Source organism: Periplaneta americana, chromosome 9, assembly GCF_040183065.1.
Source record: "Periplaneta americana isolate PAMFEO1 chromosome 9, P.americana_PAMFEO1_priV1, whole genome shotgun sequence".
Classification (NCBI taxonomy): domain Eukaryota; kingdom Metazoa; phylum Arthropoda; class Insecta; order Blattodea; family Blattidae; genus Periplaneta; species Periplaneta americana.
Window position 1 is genome coordinate 73,845,084 of NC_091125.1, and position 22,402 is coordinate 73,867,485.

Here is a 22,402-nt window from a genome sequence, read left to right on the forward strand (position 1 = left end):
GTTGTATAATTCTTTTTCCCCGCCATTATTTTGTTGACATCAGAATTGTAAAGCTCTATCACCTTTTCTACAATAGAAATTCCTAAACTCTCCCCAGATTTCAATTGAAATGTTGCCAAAATTCCCTTATCAGTAGCTAATTGTTTAGCAACTTTTATCATTTGTGTAGACACTTGAAAATGTTCTTGAATTTTACACTAAGACCAACTTTCGAAAATAGTTAAGATTTGTACTTTTAACTTCCTATCTTCAGTAGCATGAAGTGAGTCAATTGACTTTTGTACTATATGATCTGAATTGACATGACTTTTGTCTTGTTTTTCGTCTGAAGTAGAGCCACTTTCAATGTTACGAAATACTTTATCTCTAAGTTTACTCTTTATAATTTCCAATTTATGATGCGAGTAATATTTTTGACTGAGTTCTTTTTTTCTCTCTCTTAATGGGACTTTCTCCTGATGACACCAAGCTTCGATTAACAATGGATATGTTGGACTTTTCCTCAGCTTCTTTTATGGAAACTGTACCAGATGAGTTTGTATCACCACTTTGTGCACTTTCGTGGGATTCGAGTTCAGGAAGATTTTGAGAACTACTCCCCGGTACACGCAGTTCACTACTTATATGTTCAGGCTTAGGAAGTTTTGAAATTATTATCCAGCAAATATTACACACTTTCAGTTGACACGACAAATCAATGGTCTCCAATTTCAGTTTTACTAGCATGGCACGTTACATGCTACAAAGACTTTATCCTTTTAAATTTGTGATTTTTTTTTTTTAATGGATTAAAATATGCATCTTACTGGCTTCTGTTTGTGTCACTCAGCTTATTTATTTCACTGAGTAGGCCTGTTCTGTAAAAACATAGCGAAATGAGATTTAAATTGGACAAGTTATTCTCCGCAAATGACACAATATATGAAAGACTGGGTTTCTTAGTTCCGATTTTTCATTCCCTTCGATCTTGCAGCAACAAGACCATAAATACTTCAAGATCTTTGTGTAATCATAAAGTTAAAGTTCTAAAAGGATTTTAGGAAACCCTCCTCTATCCTCCTTTTTCTGACAGGCCACAAACACCAAGCAGTTTGTAGATTGCATGATAAAGTCTTACTTCAGAGCGCAGAGCAATGTCTCAAACATTTCATACACTTCTAAAAGGAATTCCACTCTAAAACTCTGAGAGGGGGGGGGGGGGATTAGAACAAATAACAAGGAAAATGCTAGTATTTTATTCTTTTTTTTTTTTTTTTTTTTTTTTCAGATTTTTAACATATTGTTTTAATTTTCTATTTTCAGAATTAATGTTAAAACATCTAAAAATTTGTTTTCTTTTAATTTCAATTGCATTTGATATTATAGGCTATAGCGTGAAAAGCCACTTTTTAAGCTTTAAAATGAGCAATGAGTTAAACCTGTACGATTTATTTATTTATTTATTCTGGTGTAGTTAAGGCCATCAGGCCTTCTCTTCCACAACACTAGGAATACAAATACAATAACAGAAATAAACAGAAAAAAATACACTATATACAAAATAAAGCCACACAAAAATATACACAGGTTGCAGTCACACAAACTTTAAATGAGTGATTAAGTATCATAATTAATTGTATCCTAACTAATTAACTAACATAAACAAGAAACTAGCAATTTTAATCTAGATTAAAAAAGAAAAAAAAAAAACAAATCAATACTTCTAGCAGTACCTAAAAACATTAACTAAGACAAAATTTTCCAATTTAATTTTGAATTGTGATAAAGTCCGGCAGTCCCTGACATCATTAGGTAACGAATTCTAGATGCGAGGTATTTCTACAGTATAGGAAGATGAGTATAGAGACGTTCTATGATGAGGGATAGAAAGAAGTGCTTGATGTCGGTTTCGAAGAGTTGTAAGAAATTGAAAGCTTGATAACAGATAATTCGGAGTAGAAGTATGCATGATTCTAAACAGAAGAAACAGTGAATGTATTGTTCTTCATTCCTTTAGACGCACCCATGAAAGTAACTGGAGGGAAGGTGTTATATGGTCAAATTTACGAGTATTGCAGATGAATCGTATGCACACATTATGAACACATTGTAGTCTCTCAGCTAAGAGTGAACTTACATTAGTTAGCAAGGAATCGCAATAATCAAAATGAGGCATTACAAGCGTCTGAATAAGATTCTTTTTTAGACTAAGTGGTAGAAATTCTTTCATATGGAACAAGGAGTGAAGCTGAGAAAATATATTTTTGCAAATGTGTGTTAATTGAGTGTTTCAATTTAGATTGCTATCCATAAAAATACCAAGATTTTTAACTGTTTCACTGTATTTAACAATAATCCCATTCAGTATTATATGTGGTATAGTACTACTATCAAGAGTGCTTCGTAGACGATTATGTCCCATTACGATTGCTTGCGATTTCTCTGGATTTAACCTTAATCCAAATTTGTGTGCCCAAGGTGAAATCGAATTCAAGTCTTCGTTTATTTTGTTTACTGCGTCACTAGTCTCGTCAGGGTGGAAATGCAAATAAATTTGCAAGTCGTCAGCATACATATGGTATCTGCAGTGTTTTATCATATTAGTCACGTCATTAATATAGATCATGAAGAGTAAAGGTCTGAGAACTGATCCTTGTTGAATTCCAGATTTCACGACACACCATTTTGAAGAATAATCGCATGCAATGACACATTGTTGATGTTCGCGAAGATAGGATTCAAACCAAGTAACAGAACTTTCAGAAAGATTCGGAAGTCTTAATTTACATAATAGAAGGTCCGTGTCAACTGTATCAAATGCCTTACTGAAGTCAAGTAATGTCAGTAATGTTAATTTACGTTCATCTGTGGCTTCACGTATATCCTCATTCACTTTTAGTAGTGCTGTAGTCATACTATGTCCATTTCTGAACCCGGATTGGTATTCGTCCAGTAAGGCATGTTCGGATAGATAGTTCATTAATTGTTTGTGAACAATACGTTCCAGAGCTTTTGATAGAGCAGGTAGGATACTAATTGGACGGAAATCATTTGCACATAATGGGGTTTTAATTTTGGGGATCGGACGGATAAAGGCTTTTTTCCAGAGGTTCAGGTAGGTAGAAGTTATGAGTGAGGCGTTGAATATATATGTTAATGTCGGCAGTATTATGTCCAATATTTTCTTCAATAATATTATACTAATATTATCCACACCTTCAGCTTTAGAAGTAATTATTGCCGCTCTTACTTCAGTTTCTGTGACATAAGTGAAGAAAAATATTTCTCTGTTCAGAATTGGAGTCATTTGTAATTCGTTAACTGTCTGCTGTTTGTCGACCGTATCCAAGGTTATTGACTGTACCGTTGCAAAATGGTCATTTAGTTCGTCAAGAGAAACTGACACACTGTCTACCTGAGTCCTGGAATTTCCTAAACCAATTGTCTGTAAGTTTCTCCACAGTTTGGAAGGGTCAGCTCCCACCTTCAAGATGTTATGAAAATGTCTCAGTTTTGCGCTTCTAATGGCTTGTGTAGTTCTGTTACGTAAGAGTTTATAATAATTATAAGAGATTTCTGTCTTGTCGTGTTTAAACGTTTTGTATGCAGTGTTTCTGTCTATAATCATACTACGTATGTCAGCAGTCATCCAGCCATCCATGCTGATGTCCTTTTTACGCGTTTAGATTTGATAGGAGCTTGCTTGTCATATAAATTTATAATATACTCATTTAGTTTAAGAAGTTTCCCGTCAACAGTATGCAAGGTCCATATTGAGTCCCAGGGAATCTTCATTGCGTCTTCAAGTAGTTGGGTTTCATCAACGATATACTCATTAAGAGAAACAAGCATTTATAAAACATCTTATCCAATCAATTTCTATAAATTTGACTGCAAATAGACTTGTAAGAAATAATTTTAGATTAAAATTGACACTGTGTGGCTACTTATGTGCGAAATTTATAAAAAAGTAGTATTTTTTAAATCTCCGATTTCATGTAGGATGACTCGCCGTTTGAGCCATCTTGCTCACTTATAGTAATTTTAATTAATAAGTTCTTATTAAAATTTGTAAACTGGTTGTTCTCTAAGTGTTTGGTGCATGGACGACAATTTGCACTAAAATATTTTGTAGCCCTAGTTTTTTGTAGAAAGTTCTCTCGCCGAATATTTATAACTCATTTGTTACATCTGAAATCATTACAGCAGAATTTAACTTATCAATTAAACGAAATAAAAAGATAAAATCCCCAAACTTAACCAGTTAAGAACACATGCCATGCATAAGTCAGTAGGCCTACACTAAAACATGTTTGTTCTTTATCTTTGGAGAAAGCAAAAAAAGCAATTCCGGGTTTCGTCATTTGTTCTTGCTGCAATTTAAAGCCTGAACAATATGGTCCTTTCGAAACCTTCAATTCTTCTAATAAATCTTTCGCTTCTATATCATCACCATAACATATAAACAGCTGAGTTCCCAGTAGTGTTAGTTATTTGTCTCTTGGATCGGTAGCTGTGTGCATGCACATGTCTGTCTGGCAGAAAAGGTGACGAAGTTTCCTTATTGTATGCATGTGGTAGAACTGTTAAAATACTAATAGGTTCATATGGCATTGAAGAGCAATTGATCACTGATAAAAAAAGCGTTTGATTTGATTCTAGCTCAAAAATTACTGATGTATGTTTGTATTTTGCTGTTGTTGTTGTTATTATTATTATTATTATTATTATTATTATTATTATTATTATTATTATTATTATTATTATTCATTCTTCACCTGACATAATTAGGAACATTAAACCCAGACGTTTGAGATGGGCAGGACATGTAGCACATATGGGTGAATCCAGAAATGCAAATAGAGTGTTAGTTGGGAGGCCAGAGGGAAAAAGGCCTTTGGGGAGGCCGAGACGTAGATGGGAAGATAACATTAAAATGGATTTGAGGGAGGTGGGATATGATGATAGAGACTGGATTGATCTTGCTCAGGATAGGGACCGATGGCGGGCTTATGTGAGGGCGGCAGTGAACCTTCGGGTTCCTTAAAAGCCAGTAAGTAAGTAAGTATTATTATTCACGTCTGTTCATAATATCTAAATAAAGATAAATAATACTTATGTGCGTGTAAATGGTTTAACAGATACCAAAAAAAACTCAAAACTCTGGCTATTATTACCTTCTCACACCTTCTCTCTCCCCAACCAATAATGATACCAGGATATGCCACTCTACAGACACCAGAAATTTCTATACTTAGTCATATGTTCATGTATTTGTGATGTAAGCAATTGTACATGATTCTGGCAGCATAGAAATGGAGACATTGACTAAATTCAAACTATAGTAGAAAAATAAATAACAAATAAATTCGTTTTTGCATAAATTGTTTTCAATATACGAACTTAATTACTTAACTTATACCAAACATAAACTTATAAATTTTACACAGGCAGTTGGAAGCAAGTTTATTCACAAACGAGAAGTATCAGTCTACCATTGCCTGGAATTTTTGGGAAAAAGAGGGCAAACCATTTTCCAAAAGGAAATAGTCTTGAGTCACATTGAAGTAAAGGTAAAGGTATCCCCTTATGCCCTGAGCATAAAGTTAGAACTCCATGTTTTCATTACCTCAGCACTAGAATGAGGTGGTGTAGTCAGCATCACTCTCCTAGTACTCAGTTTTATAGGAGTCTGAGTGAACATCAGTGCCATTCTGGAAGTTTTGGCAACAGAAAAAGTTCCATCAGCATCTAGGATTGAAGCGAGTACTTTTCAGTCCATAGAGAGTTGCTCAGTAGCTACCCGACTGTCAGGTTACATTTCAGACAATTTCCAGAGTATGGTGTTGTCAATATAAACAGTTATTCTTATGAAAATGCTGAAATGACATAAATGCTGCTTATATTGTTGTTTAAAAGAAATAAGTTCATTATCTTTCTGCCCTTTGTATTTTGTGCTGGATATATAAATGCTAGCTCTGGAGTCTATTAGGTGATGAATTGACCAACTATCATACTACTTTGCTTCGCCATTTGGAAGGTATTTAATGTCATCAGGAATTTTATATATTTAAAAACCATAAATGTGAGCTCTCATAAATTGAAATTTATGAAGATTATTTCTGTTGCTGTGGAGAATTTAGCCAAGCCATAGTGTTTTCATTACATTTGAATGGACAGTATTCTTTCGAGTGCCTTGGCTCATTTCACATATTCCATATTTAATTATCATTCATTGCTTGTCCCATTGGATATATGCACCATAAGAATCACGTGATCTCAATGTCCAAAGTATGCATTAGTTTTCTGTTACTGACTACACCAGTAATGCAACTGATAGTGAAGTGTTACAAAGGCATAGTATTATGGCAGAGGAAACGGAAGTACCTCAAACAAATCTATGCCAAACATTATTGTTTTGGTCCAGAATTTCCATTTTTACTTCCAGGATTTAAATCTGAGACTTTATCTTAAAAAACAAATGCATAAGCTGTTTGGTTGTGCATTACATAGAATATGAATATCATTATTAAATCTGTGGATGATTTCATTCTTGTTCATGCGCATTTCCTTGCATGTGGTATGTTGTTAGACGAGAATAAGAACAGAGTTACAAACTGACACTATGGCTTGACGATTGCGTTTAGATTGAGTGCTTGATTGTGTAATGTAAATGTTGATACATGGAGGTTTGACCTAATGTTGTGCTCCTTGTCCACAGCCATGTCTAGCAGTAGCCTGTACCAAAAACTGGATCTAAGAGCTTCAACAGACTCGGACATGTCAGGTTACACAGCCACATTGTTCTTGTGCATGCTTTTCGTGTTGTGGCAACACTGCTATTTGTAATGTGAACATCAGGATCTTAAGTCAGGCCATATTTTTCTTTTGAAATCACTTATCGCTCTCTTTTTTATAAAATATTAATTTTTTTAACATTAAGTATTGTCTCCTGTTGTGTGAAGGTACACATTTAGACTCATTTTAACATGTTTACATTCTTACATAAAAATTGCGGACTCGAAATGATAGTTTAGAAACCTTGGTATTTTGAAAGGAGATTATCAACATACTTTATCTCAACATTTTATTTGTGCTTGCGTTGTTGGTGTAATATGAATCAATGGGTTGTATATTTTAGTTTTGACTTGTAATATATATGAATGCATAGAAAACCACCAACGATATTTTCTATTATTATTATTATTATTATTATTATTATTATTATTATTATTATTGTTATTAACCGATTGATAGAAGAGATGTTGGCTGCCCAAGAAAATGGACAGAACAGTTATATAAACCGCTACAGGCAAAATTGCCTAATGCATGAAAGATGATGATGATATTATTATTATTATTATTATTATTATTATTATTATTATTATTATTATTATTATTATATGCAGTATGTTCTTGCTTTGTGGAGTCTGTCTCCCAATTGTGCTGCAATGTCCTGTGATGTCATAAAGTGATGCACTGTTGCGTGTTAAACTGCTGGCCAGATGTCTGGACTCTGGACATAAAAATTGGGTCTAAACTTATCTTAACACATTGTAAAATCTTGAAGAGATAAACCCCCTTGTCGCCCTCAGTAGAGTAGTTGGTATAGCGCTGGCCTTCTATGCTCAAGGTTACGGGTTCGATCCCAGCCGAGGTCGATGGCATTTAATGCGATAGGCTCATGTCAGTAGATTTACTAGCATGTAAAAGAACTCCTGTGGGACAAAATTCCGGCACACCGGCGACGCTGATATAACCTCAGCAGTTGCGAGCGTCGTTAATAAACCATATATTTATTTTAAACTCCCTTCTTCATGGATACATGCCTCATACCTTGTAAAAGTGCTTTTCAGTAACTTATAGAAAAGTTTTGTTCCTAAACATTAAGAATTTGAACATGATTATTCCATTTAATATATCTTGATGTGAGGATTGTTGTAATTTCTCCCAAGGATGAAAAGATTTAAATTTGAGGACTGAAGTGACTGCACACATTGACTAATACAGATATTGAATATTTTCTTAATCTTGTCTATTAGCAGATTTGAAGTGTACCAATGCAGTTGCGTTGTCCTGCATGCAGTAGCTGTAAGTTCACTTCTTGGTTTTATGATTTTAATCCACTGAAGAACAAAGGTAGTATATCAGATATATAGTTCAGAATAATTACTACCCTTTTTTTTTTTTTTTGAGACATCAGATGCCAGACTTCAGTTTTCATGTCATGTAAGGGAACGAATATTTGTATGCGTGTGCGTGCACAATTGTAATACAATTGTAATATTATCACTATTGAAATAGAAATGTGTATTGATAACTTTTCTTCAGTTTTTGTTGCAATACTGGACGAAAGCATTCTAACAGCACTGTTTTGATCTTTTCGTATTGTAAATTTTATTAGTTACAACAATGTAATTTATTCGTCACAACAATAATTCCTTTCTACAATTCACCTTAAACGCTCTCGTCAACAATTGGATCTTCACTCAACACAGTATTCGTTATAGCACTCCACCGACGACAATGACAATTTACTTGGACTATTACGCACAACAATGAACTGTTAATCTTAACTAATATTTACAAAGCACTATTTACAAATCAGAACTACCAGTTCTCAGTTCACAGTTCTTCTATCTCAGTCACTCGAGTTCACAGTATCTCGAACCACAGACCTTCAGAGACAGTTCACTGTACTCGAACTCGGGTCCCTCCAACTGCGGTCCACTGCACTCGAACTCAGGTCCCTCCAACTGCGATCCACTGCACTCGAACTCAGGCCTTCGGATGCTGACGCAGATGCGGACGCACACTCGAGTCGAACTCCGGTTGGCTTGACTGGCTTGCTTGCTCTGGCTTACTCACTGACTGAATAACTGAAAACTCTGAAGTTCGCTGGCGCCTGCTCTTTTATAGCAAAATCATAGTTGCGAGAACCTTCTACAGGTGTGTAGAGAATTATCTCAATATCTCTACATCGACAGACGTCTGGAATAGTCGAGAAGGTCGTTCCACATTCACTGCGTCAAGTAGCAGCTGCGCGCGCAGACTCGTCGCGTGACGTAATACACCCTCTCTCTTCTCTCCACCGCGCGACGTCACTCAATGTTCCGTGGAGCCTGTGCGATCTGCTTTCTTGCGGGATGCTGGTCGTGAGTTCGATTCTCACGTCGCTGTCACAGTATTATGAAGATTTACTTCGTTTTGCTCGGTTTTGTACTTTGTCCATGATTGTTTAAGTAAACATCTCCACAGAATTGGTGTACAGACTTCTGGTGTATGACATTAGTTGCCTTGTTGACTGGGACATTGGTAAACAGTGAGACTATATTGAAGCTCACTAGCATGTCTCAGTCTTTTAGCTTGATTTTGCTCAGGGTCTCAATGATATGACCTGAGTCCTTGATCATGAATTCAATGTTTTTCATGAGAGATCGAAGATGTTTTGCAAGAAAACGAGCTAGGGAATAAGTGGGCAAGTTTGTGACGCTCACTATTGGTTGGAAGATGCCTTCTCTATGAATTTTGAAGCCCAGAAACCAACAACCCACTAGTATGACATACTTTTAAATTCAGAAAAATAAAAATAATGTCGTCCATATTTGTGGAGTAACGGTTAGTGCTTCTGTCCGCGATACCTGGTGGCCTGGGTTCAAATCCCAGTTGGGGCAAGTAACCTGGTTGAGGATTTTTCCAGGGTTTTTCCTCAACCCAATTTGAGCAAATGCTGGGTAACTTTCGGTGCTGGACCTGGACTCATTTCACCGGCATTATCACCTTCATCTCATTCAGATGCTAAATAACCTGAGATATTGATACAGCAACGTAAAATAACCTGCTTTAAAAAAGTCACAATAGTCTTTAAATTTATTGATATTATTGTTGTTATTATTATTATTATTATTATTATTATTATTATTATTATTATTATTATTATTATTATTATTTCCTGAAATGAACCGTCTTGTTTCATTTTCCTTCCCTAGCAGAAGAGCACTCAACCATGTCTACAATTAATACAAATACAAAAATTATAATTCATTCATTCATAGTGTTCTGCCTAAGGGCAGATCTTTCACTGCAAACCCAGCTTTTTCCAGTCTTTCCTATTTTTGCCTTCCTCTTAATCTCCGCATAATGAGCCATATATCTTAATGTCGTCTATTATAATTATAATAATAATAATAATAATAATAATAATAATAATAATAACAACAACAACACTGTCAGATAAAATCTAATAAATTAAGTGCTTGTGGCCTTCTCTTTCACTCAAACTATTATTATTATTATTATTATTATTATTATTATTATTATTATTATTATTATTATTATGACATAGTTTGAAGTTCATAAGAATGAAAAGAATGTCATAGTAACGTGTAAATTTATTATCACTGGTATTACTGTCACTATTATTATTGTAGGGAGTGAAGCTGTCATTTCATTTTCCTGCCCTAGCACAAGAGCCATTCCACTGCAAACCCATCAAGATTTGATATTGCTATCTCCCCCCCCTACCCCCATTTTTTTCGTGTTTAACTCTAAAATAAATTTTATCAGTGTATATTTTTTTCTAGAAATATAGTTTCGGCAGATATTAAAAACGAAATTTTCGAAAAATCGTTTGCAACAATTTCTTGGATCTATCTATCTCCAGTTCTAATCATTCATATTATTTAGTCTTGGACTCAGATGAAAGGTAAAAATATATTTATTACTATGGGAGTTTATATGCAGTAGAAGTGTGGAAATATTAATGCATTTATTAACTGAAAGTGCAATATATGCAACGAAAAATTTTATTCCGAGATTTACTCCTAGGTCATCATGAACTTTGAGGTGAACATAATAATATACTAATATTACATACTAAATAGTAATAATTTGGTAATACTTTTGATGCATGAAATACCTAGGTATTATGTAATTTTAATCAAATGCACCTGAAAGAGTGCAGAATTAAAATTTGTATTATTGTGCAAAAATTAAATTTTATGGTTTATTTAATGACGCTCGCAACTGCAGAGGTTATATCAGCATCACCGGTGTGCTGGAATTTTGTCCCGCAGAAGTTCTTTTACATGCCAGTGAATCTACTGACATGAGCCTGTCGCATTTAAACACATTTAAATACTACCGACCTGGCCGGGATCGAACCCACAACTTCGAGCACAGAAAGCTAGTGCTATATCGACTATGCTACCCATGCTGACTATTATTGTGCACCTTGCCCTTGAAAGGAGGATTGAAATGGAACATTGTATTTCTCAAATAACTTGAAAATTCTGGCAGAATATTAACAGAAGCAAAAATAATGAATATTACTAATATTTTGTGTGTTAAAGATACATGAAAAGTATAATTCATTTCGGTGAAACAAACTCATTCTCACCAAAAGTATCCAATAGAACCTTGACTCTCTCAGCCCACGATTTTGTGAACACCGAAAGCAGTGCAAAGATTTCTATAAGAAGCAACCGTCCTTTCTCCTTTAAAAAACAAAAATTGAGTCTTCAGTCCTCCACGAAGCAAAAATGCTCCTTTGTTTAATTCACCATAACTTGGAAACAAGTAATTTCTAGTCTTTCTAAACATTCCTCTTGCTTTGATCCCTCATCTAAAGGAAAAAATAAAAAAGTTTGTTGCTTATCAACTTTTGAAGGTGTCAATATTTATTTTGAACGGATCACTTCGAAGTTAGTATTTTTTCTCAGTTTCCAAAAAATATATTGATTTTTTTTTTTTTCCTTCCCTAGACATTTATCTATGAATCCTAAAAATTACAGTGTGATTGATTGACTCTCATAGGATCTGTGACATGATAATGTTTAACGGTGCGGTAAAGATCGTTCTCATCTGTTTTCTGCAAATGGCAACAAAAGAACTAAAATAGTGAACGATTATACTCGGTATTTATAGAGCCCTAGTCCCACCCAATCCTTTGAGAAAGCCACCGGTGTGGCTCAGTCGGTTAAGGCGCTTGCCTGCTGGTCTGAAGTTGCGCTTGGATTCTATCCCTGCTTGGGCTGATTACCTGGTTGGGTTTTTTTCGAGATTTTCCCCAACTGTAAGGTGAATGCCTGGTTATCTATGGCGAATCCTCGGCCTCATCTTGCCAATTACCATCTCGCTATCACCAATCTCATCGACGCTAAATAACCTAGTAGTTGATACAGCATCGTTAAATAACCTACTAAAATAAAAAATCCTTTGAGACTTGCAAGATTTCTGAGAAAATTTGTCGACAAGCTTGTAGAACATAGCCTGCTACCATCTCTGGATGTCTCACTGTTCTCTTAACTAAATGTTTTTTAGGATATTCAGCTGCTGTGTATTCAGTATGAATGCATTTTGAACCCAAGCGGGGATCCTGTAAAACACTTTGTGAAAGTGATTGATATCATGCCAAGTTAGGAGACTGCATTGGAATACTCTTGTTTTGTGGTTACAGGTTGTAGTTCTGGAAGGGCTTCTTGCAGAGTAGGCTATCTATAACCAATAAATAAATTAATTATCAAACAAACACAGAAAGTCAATGTAAAGACAAACATTACAGTTAGAAAGCATGATGCTTACTTACCTTTCTGTGTTTTGTCTAGTTCTTTGTATCACTGACTCTACTTCTTCCATGGCCTGGCTCTGAAGGCGAAATTTCTATGTGTGATTATATGAAAATTTTACTTTTGTAAAAGGCTCACACAACATGTAACCATCTGCACAGCTCTGATGTACTAGCATATTCTTGTTCTGCTAATGTTCCATTGTTCATTTTTCTACAGTAAGTTGCTCGCATTGAAGAATTATGATATTCTAAAAGTAAACACTAGTGGCATAAAGAAATCACACTCTTTCCTTGTCCTGAGGAAAGATGTCGGCTACTGGACATTACTGCCTTCATAGTTCAAACAATTTATAATAAACTGCGTATGTCGAGTCTTGAAACAATACCTTAACAAAATAAGTCTGGTTTTGGAAAAAACTTCACATTTTAGAGCTTGATTTATATTAGAAATATCGAATTATGGACGATACACAAATGTTTTTCCAATGCATTTCAACACAAAGATATAAGAATGACAGATGTCGACTTTTAGAGTTATACACCTCATATATGACAAGTTTTCATATATATTAATACTTTGTCGTGTTATTCACTTCGACTTCAGCTCCTTCTTCTCATGCTGTAACTATAATTCCTTCTCATGTTCCTCATTCAGTAGTAACACAATCCAATGGGTTGTAAAAAAAACTTATCTGAAATTACTGACAACAAGCATCAAATTTAATTTGTTGTTGCCTTAATTTGAAATGAATCTTATATGACAGTTACGTAGACACACAAAATACATAGTGTATATTTACTGAAGTTATACAGCAATTGTCAAAAATATAGTACCATTCTTTCTAAAAGTACCTAGTAATTTCTATGTGCCCACACCTGTGGAGTAACAGTTAGCACATCTGGCCATGAAACCAGGTGGCCCGGGTTTGATTCCCGATCAGGACAAGTTACCTGGTTCAATCTTTTCTGGGGTTTTCCCTCAACCCAATATGAGCAAATTCTGGGTAACTTTCGGTGCTGGACCCTGGACTCCTTTCACTGGCATTATCACCTTCATCTCATTCAGATGCTAAATAACCTAGGATGTTGATAAAGCATCGTAAAATAACCTACTTAAATAAATAAATTTCTATGTGAACCTGGTAGAAAATACAGTGGTGTGTGAGAGATTATATGAAATTTACTTAATGAGTGAGGAAAATGGGAAAGAGAGAAATGAATTTTTAAAAGTACGAAAACATTAATTTTTTCTGTTTTTGAACATTGTAAAACATATTTTTTTTTAGTGTAAAAATAAAAGAGAGGATAAGTGAAAGGGTTCCAAAATTCGAATATTCATACATGAACCATTGGACGAGAGAAAGAAAGAAAAACTTCTCTGCATCACAAAAAATCTGTTAAAATAGGACAAAAATTAATTTTGTGATACACAAGATTTATAATGCCTAACTCCAGTTCATAGAAAACATAAACTCGTAAAGAGTAAAAGATTTCTTGACTCTACAAGTAAATAAAATTTTAGTACACAACATTATTAATGGTACCATATGTGGAAACCAAAGCTTTGCATGAATGCACTGGTGAAGGAGGATACCCAAGAAAACAGATCAGCACACAGAGAGAATATTGCTTGCACTTGCTGAAAGGATAAAAATAAGACCACTGTCCATACTATACCTAGAGACTTATAATTACAGACCTTAAAACATGATTTATCTCTGAGAAACCTCTGCTAATTACGCACAAGAATGATTTGAACAGATGACTGAGAAATACGAAAAATTATTTTCTCTGATGAGGCTTGTTTCCAGGTGTTCAACAGCCTTGCTGGAAGGGTGTACAAGACCTCTTGTCTGAATGCATAATGCTATGAATACAAAAAAAAAAAAAAAAAATGTGGAAAATCTGAAAGAGTTTGGTGGTAGGGGAGGATGCTGTCTACAAGAGAATCTGGTGAACATACATTCATACAGGAAACCATGTATACAATTACTATCAATACATGGAACATCATGTACTTAAATGAAATGAAAAGTTGTTTGGTAATAAAATTGATAAAACTGAATTAAATGAAGTAACATTTGTTCTTTTTAACAGGTTTTCATTAAAATAGAGGAAGCAAACCTCAAAAGGGACAAATTCTTTGAGTTTTTTCAACATGTGAAATTGTAGTTTTTGTATTTTCTTAATTGCATATTCACTTTTGAGTACATACCTTCCTGTATCCTATTATCTTATGCCAGAGCCTGTAACACTGTTAGAAATAAAATTATTTAGTAGCATTCAATAAATAAAAAAGTGATATTTTTATAATTTCTTTTCTGTTTTCTTCATTCTTAACCATTCACTAGATCTCTTATTCCAACGTATCATCTTTTCTTTACACTAATGATATTCCTTTTCATTACAATAAAATTCAGCAGCTTCATATGAAAATTGCAGTTTTTTTTAAATGGTGTTCTTACATTTTTAACCACTACTGTATTTTAAATATCTAGCCTTACATGTTTGGGTAATGGGAGGAGTGATAGTAGGAGGAAGAAGAATAAAGTGCATAAGATTTGCTGATGATATGGCTTTGTTAGCAGAAGAGGAAATGATACTAAAGGATATGCTACTGGAGCTAAATGACAGCTGTGAGCAATATGGAATGAAGATAAATGCAAATAAGACGAAGAACATGGTTATAGGAAGAAAAATACAGAAGATAAACTTCGAAATTCTAAATGAGACAGTAGAGCAAGTGGACAGCTTCAAATACTTAGGATGTACTATAAGGAGTAACATGAGCTGCTGCCAGGAAGTCAAAAGGAGAATAGAAATAGCCAAGGTTGTTTTTAATAGAAAAAGGAGCAGCTTTGCGGACCTCTGAAAAAAAGAACTAAGAGACTAGTGAAGTGCTTTGTATGGAGTATGGCATTGTATGGGACAGAAACATGGACATTACAACGAAGTGAAGAGAAACGAATAGAATTATTTGAAATGTGGATATGGAGAAGAATGGAACCTGTGAAGTGGACAGTCAGAATAAGAAACAAAGCTGTGTTGGAAAGAGTGGGTGAAGAAAGAATGATGCTGAAACTGATAAGAAAGAGGAAAAGAAATTGGTTGGGTCACTGGCTGAGAAGAAACTCTCTACTAAAGGATACACTGAAAGGAATGGTGAACAGGAGAAGAGTTTGGGGTGGAAGAAGATATCAGCTGATATAGACGACATTAAGATATATGGATCATATGAGGAAACAAAGAGGAAGGCAGAAAGTAGGAAAGACTAGAGAAAGCTGGGTTTGCAGTGAAAGACTTGCCTGCCCTTGGACAGAGCACTAAATGAAAATGAAAACATGGTTGGGTTGTGTTATATTGATGTACTGTTGACCATTAGGCTTGGGGACGTCTTCATAGTGGTAGTACGACTTCTCTGATTCCTAATGTGTGCTTCTAATGCTTGTGTAGCCGCTCCTACTAGGAAAACAGATGGTACTCTTTCGGGTTAATGTTACTCTTGGCTTTGGTTTTGCCTCTGTCCTCTGACCACTTTCAAGCTGTCTCCTAATATGAAGTACATGTTTTTCAGATTTAATCTTTTGGGTCATGCATGTCTACTCTTTATTTGGCCCTTGCACCACATCCAGATACCCCAGGAAGGGTTATTAAGATTCGGAACCGAACACCTGACGTCCAGGGGAATCTGTTACAGTACATTTCGTCACTGGTCAATTTGGTCACGTCAAAATTGTGACTGGTTAATTTGGCCACATATAGCAGTATTGTCACTGGTTAGTTTGGTCACATATAGCAGTATAGTCACTGGTTAATTTGGTCACATATAGCAGTATTGTCACTGTTTAATTTGGTCATATGTAGTAGTATTGTCACCAGTTAAGTTAGTCATTATTGTTACAGAGGCATTAATGTCACAACATACCACACTATAATCTAGAATAGGGAAGAAAATTACAACTTAAATTTTCAATACTTTGTTTCAAGATGTGGTTGTTAGATTGAAGGTTCATAGTTTTCTTCAGATGACCTGCTATGTTATGACTAGACTGCGGATTTATATGCACTAAAAATCGTGAAATATGCATGCAAATATGCTCAAAAAATTAAGGAATTATGCATTAAAACTTGAAAATATGCAGTCAAAAAGTATTTTATTTTACAACAGTAAAGTGATGACTCAATAAGTTTCGTCCATATATTAAAGGATGTAAATTTTCATTAACATTAAACTTCATTGCTTATTTGTATTACAACAGATTACAATATATTTCTCCAAATTTTCATCAACATTAAACTTCATTGCTTATTTGTATTACAACAGATTACAATATATTTCTCCAAATTTTCATTAACATTAAACTTCATTGCTTATTTGTATTACAACAGATTACAATATTGTGACTTTTATTCAAAAACAATAATGTAACTTTTATTGTCACAACAATAATCACTTTCTATAATTTAATTTAAAACTTGAGTGAATGAGCTAGAAGAACTAGCCAAGGCTTCTAGAGACAGTCCACTGCACTCGAACTCAGGACTTCTGGGGACAGTCCACTGCATTCGAACTCAAGTCTTCCAACTGTGTTGATTCTGCCTGGATGCTTCTCAAGTTCACTCGCGTGTCGAACCCTAGACTCCTGGGCACTGCTGGTTCACTCGCTGTCCAATACTAGCATCAACTGCTGTCAGCTCACTTGCGTCTTCTATTTATCACTAAACCATAGTTTCCGGAAAGTACGACCCTGGAAATTTCTGCTTCTAGAGACTTGTTCTCACTGCTTCGTTTCTTCCCCCTCTCGGCCGCGGCCCACTGCACCTCCCCTTGCCCTCTTGGCATGCAGATGTTCCCTTTACGGTCCCCCCCCCCCCCGTGCTCACCGACGTTGGCCTTCCTCTATCTCCTTGGGCCTCGTTCCTTCCACGCACGCCCTTCCTTTTGCGGGACGCATGATCGACTCTCAATGTGCCTGTCACAATATATTTCTCTTTCGATTATCGGCAAGTATGTTCTTTTAAACAGAGAATGTTCTTTCAACTTCACATAAATTTAGGGGACAATACTTAAAAGCTGCTATTTCTTTAGGTGTGTAATTCTGAACAGTCTGAGGCTCACCTTGTAGAATTCCACTGATCTTTTTCACTGTTTCCAAACGTGGATTTCGTTCCTCAATTTTCTTCATCTTCTCTGTTAGAATTCTCCCCAGTGACCCTGGTAATTTGTTGAAAAATGTTGTGACAGTGTTCAACAAACTCACTGCAGTAGTCAGCTGAAGTTCACGTTCAAGTTTGGTCATTGTTTCAGGAAGTGCCTTGATGTGTGCACCTATGTACGAAAGTTCACTTTGAATTCCTACATCATCTGCTAGCAATATTGCTGAATTAATAGAGGCCGCACCTTCTGGATTTAGTAAATGTAGCATCTAAGAATAAACATAATAAATTAATTATGAAGAAAATAAGGACCATTGTAGGCCTGCCTCGTAGCATTAAAATCTAGTATTTCAATATATTCAAGAAATTTATTATTGAAACTCAATAAAAATAAATTATTGTTTATCTAGTAAACAAGGAAAATGTAAACTAAATACAATGTAGTGCATAAAAACCCTTACTATTTAGTTTATTTATATAATTTATCTATTTAAGTTATAGAAATGTATTTACAGTGAAACTTGGATCTATGCATCAATGAAAAACACAAATATTTAAACTTAAATTAGATAACTGGAAGATCCAAAAATACATAGCATGAGACCGTAACAGACCCACAAGGGTTTTAATACATGATGGCGAATGATGATGGTGATGAAATTAAATAACTTCTTAATATCTTCAGTATGCAAACAGTAGTAGAGTGAAGCATTGATCCAGGTTCCCCATTTAGTTAATACAGACTCTGGTGGAAGAGGAATTTCTGATAGTTCTTCTTTGAATAGTGTAGTCCTTGCCGGAGCCTTTACAAACACCTTTTTAACCGAAGAAATCGAATGTTTAGCCTTAGGATGCTGTGAACGAATCTCTTCAGCAGCATGATGTAGACCGTGAACAATGCAAGTAATGTGGACCATTTTGGGGTAGAAAACTTGAAGTGCCCCCACTGCTGCACTGTCAGTTAAGAATGCCAAGAATCTCTCTTCATGTTCTTTGGTTGGCCAGAGTAAACCTAAAAACAAATTAAAATTTACACTCAAGTCATTCTCTGATATCTATATTTTTTTCAGTCATTTTCAGGATAATATACTTACGCAATGCATCTCTCACTGTCCTTGGAATGGTAGCATGAGTGGTTTTTTCTAAGACAGTGCACATAATCAGATGAGAAGATCCAGCATCTATGGAGTCCGTTTTCCCCACAACTTCATTAGTTACATACCTCCCACAGGAGTCTGTAATTTCATCCACGGAAACCCAAATAAGTGAATCTCTTATGTCATTTCTGATTTCTTGGAGGACCTAAAATATAATTTATTTTTAATAGTTATGAAAACAACTATTTTAAAGTACACATCAATTATACAAATGTTTTAAGGAGTTAACTTTAATAAACATTATTAAATAAATGAACTTACTTTTTCATACAGTGGATCCAAGTAATTCTTTCTCAATGTGGACTCGCTAGGAATTTGCCTTTTAGTGTATTTCTGCAAAAATCTGCAAAGTAATGGATTGTCCAGTTTTCTCCTAGGAATATTAGCTGCTACTAGGGCTTCACAGAGGTTTGCACTGAATGTATAATTTTCATTTCGTTTTGGATTCAAATTAAGCAAAGGCTGATAATTATTTTTCATTGCATTTTTTATGTGAGACGCAGTTTGCAAATGCTGATCCACTTGGAACTTTTTTTATGCAGTTCACCTATTAATTAAAACATTATTAAACTTCAAAATACGCAACTGTATGTAATATAATGTGTCTTTGTAAATAAAATAATTAAAAGTGTTTGTGGATAAATACTTTTTAAAAGTGCAAAAGCTTACTTTCTTCGAACAAACTTGACAAAATATACGTTTTCCGTCTGATATTAAAGTCTTCTCTCCATCAATCCAACTTTTCAGAAGAGTTCTACTTGAACTTTCGTCTTTAGGAATAACGAATATTGCAACAAATCACTATGAAACACACGAACCCAATAAATGCATTGAACGTTGGCAGTTAGTTTGAATTTTGCTGTTAAAATATAAACCAATTTATTCTATTGTTGAAAGGGAATACTTCAGCCCGCGATAGTTTTAAAGAGGCGAAAAAAAAAAAAAAAAGAGTGTGTGACGTGCTGCTTAACAATGTAGTCTGTGTTAATGAAGTAGACGTTGTCGAGTGAGATGGGAAAAGAAAGTATTGTTTTCTCGCAGTTTGTATATTTACAGAATAAAATATTTATTTCTTTATTAAGTTAGTATAAATATGCAAATATATGCTCTAAAAGTGTAAACATGCTATAACGTTACAGATATGCTCAAATATGCACAATAAAATTCTGCATATTAATTCCAAACAACGAGAAAGATGTTTATGTTTTGTTTGCATATCGTCAAGTTTAAGGAAAAGAACATGCAAATATGCAAAATCCACAGCCTAGTTATGACCTATTTTTTTATTTTATTGTGTTATTCTACGACGCTGTATCAACATTTAGGTTATTTAGCGTCTGAATGAAATGAAGGTGATAATGCCGGTGAAATGAGTCCAGGGTCCAGCATTGAGGGAAAACCCCGGAAAAAACCTCAACCAGGTAACTTGCCCCGACCGGGATTCGAACCCGGTCCACCTGGTTTCGCGGCCAGACGCGCTGACCTTTACTCCACAGGTGTGGACGTTATGACCTATCGTCCATAGGTAGACAAGAATGTTATTGTCCATTTTAGAATTTTGATAATTATTCATAATATGAGAGATTCTTGTGTCCATTGTATTTCTTTCTCTCCTTAATCAGTGAATGCCCAGCTTCTATTTTTTCAAATCTTTTATTTCAGTCTGAAGCTCTTCGGTGGCATGGTAGAGAGAGAGAGGGATGAGCCTTGCCCATTAAAATATTTATTCTTCAATGTCAAACCTCACAGGTGTTCATGTTGTGGGAAGGTTTCCTAAGGAACAGAGATAGCAGTTCCATATATCTGGACGATACAATTTTTGTTGCTTACTTCTGCACCTTTGGCCTCTCAAGTAGTTGTCCTCAATATAGTGCAACTTACTACAACTCTTCAAAAGCCCGGAAAATGTCTTCCTTTGGGTACAAATGCCACAGTTGTAAGTGAATGGAAGTGTGCCCTCAGATCTTCATTTCCTTCTTCTGGTATTGTTCTACAAGACTTCCATTTGTAACCATATATGAAAACTATGACAAAGGTGGAATAAACAACGTGTTATTTTGGTTTCTGGAAGTTCTGCCTTGACGACATTAATAATGGTTACTTGATAGTCAATAGAGGTAAATGTTGGATTTAACTAACGTCAAAATTTGTTGTACATCTTTTTTAGTATGTGAAAGATAGTTTCATATGACTGTCAGTTCTTTCTGTGCATAAGAACTAGGAAGACTGAAAACCATTTTCCATCAACATTGACATGAATCACATATATTTGCAACAAAATGTTTCAAGTGGACCTGATGCACCATCTATTGTTTAGAATGGAGAGTTGCATAAAAATTGCAAATGGCTATCAGTTGCTTTTCCAGTCCACTGTGGGCTAAAACAAGGAGATGCACTATCACCTTTACTTTTTAACTTAGCTCTAGAATATGCCATTAGGAAAGTCCAGGAAAACAGAGTTTGGAATTGAATGGGGTACATCAGCTGCTTGTTTATGTGAATATGGGATAAATCTAGAAACAATTAGAGAAAACACGGGAATTTTACTTGAAGCAAGTAATGAGATAGGTTTGGAAATAAATCCCGAAAAGACAAAGTATATACACTGATCAACAAAAAAAAAAAAACTCGATCACTTCGAAAATTTCAATAAAATTAAGTTTCAAGCTCAGTTACATAGTAATTATAAAGCTGATCGTTTTTGCAACAATGTAGAATTTATTTTTTAAACTTTTGTGAACATGCGCTGCTGAATATTTACTGTTTTCCCTCTACTTTCTTTTGCAACAATGGTTTTCTCAAAATTGTCGAGTGTACTACGGTTATTGCGTGTCAGTCAATCACAAACATTTTTAAATGTTCTATTGGTGAACTGCTCTTTTTTGTTAATTCAGTTACATCATTTCTACAGTCCAACTCTGTCATTTTATCACTGAATTCCACTCAAAAGACGCCTTTAAGCCTTGGAAGTGTTGCAAGGGCAGTCACCTTGATTGATGACTGTCAGAGCCTCCATTATGCTGCTGCCGCCATACATGCACCATACACCACAGATCTAGAAGCTGTGAAATGCTTTAGAGAAACTCAGAGTTACGCGAAAAGACCTGGATCAAGCAGAAAACGTGAAACTTCGAACCTTGATGAGCGATTTATTGTCATTTAAGTTCTGAGAAATCGAAAAAACAGCTGTGGTGGAAGTCTGAAATCGACTGTAGAATGTGCGGGGATCAGTGTGAGTGAAAGGATGGTGCGGAGACAGTTAGAAGAATCCAACCTAAGTAGTGCTGACCTGCTATAGGCGCAGAATTGACTGTCCAGCATTGAATCACCTGACTTCACTTTGCTCGTCAGCACTCAGAATGGACAATGGATGACTGGAACAAAGTATTGTTTTCTGATGAGTCTGGGTTCTCACTGAGAGGTCCAGATGGTAGACAGAGAGTGTGGAGACGACCTGAAGAGCGGTACTCAGAATGCACTTTCTCTCCAAGAACACATTTTGGTGGAGATTCCATATTGGTGTGGGCCGGCATCTCCTCTG

General features: G+C 35.2%; 1 protein-coding gene across 6 annotated transcripts in view; it reads left to right on the top strand.

The window, feature by feature from the left end:
* The window catches only part of Mkk4 (MAP kinase kinase 4), a 280,839-nt gene that overhangs the window by 21,574 nt on the left and 236,863 nt on the right, over positions 1–22,402 (top strand). For 5 of the 6 annotated variants that reach the window (XR_011333901.1, XR_011333900.1, XM_069835063.1 and 2 more), the window contains exon 2: positions 6,701–6,766. The exons of the other annotated variant lie outside the window; for it this stretch is intronic. Coding sequence is in view for 3 of the 5 variants with exons in the window: in XM_069835063.1 (XP_069691164.1) it covers positions 6,701–6,766 (66 nt within the window). In the remaining 2 variants the exon portion in view is untranslated. The remainder of the gene's footprint in view (positions 1–6,700; positions 6,767–22,402) is intronic. 6 annotated transcript variants of the gene reach the window in all.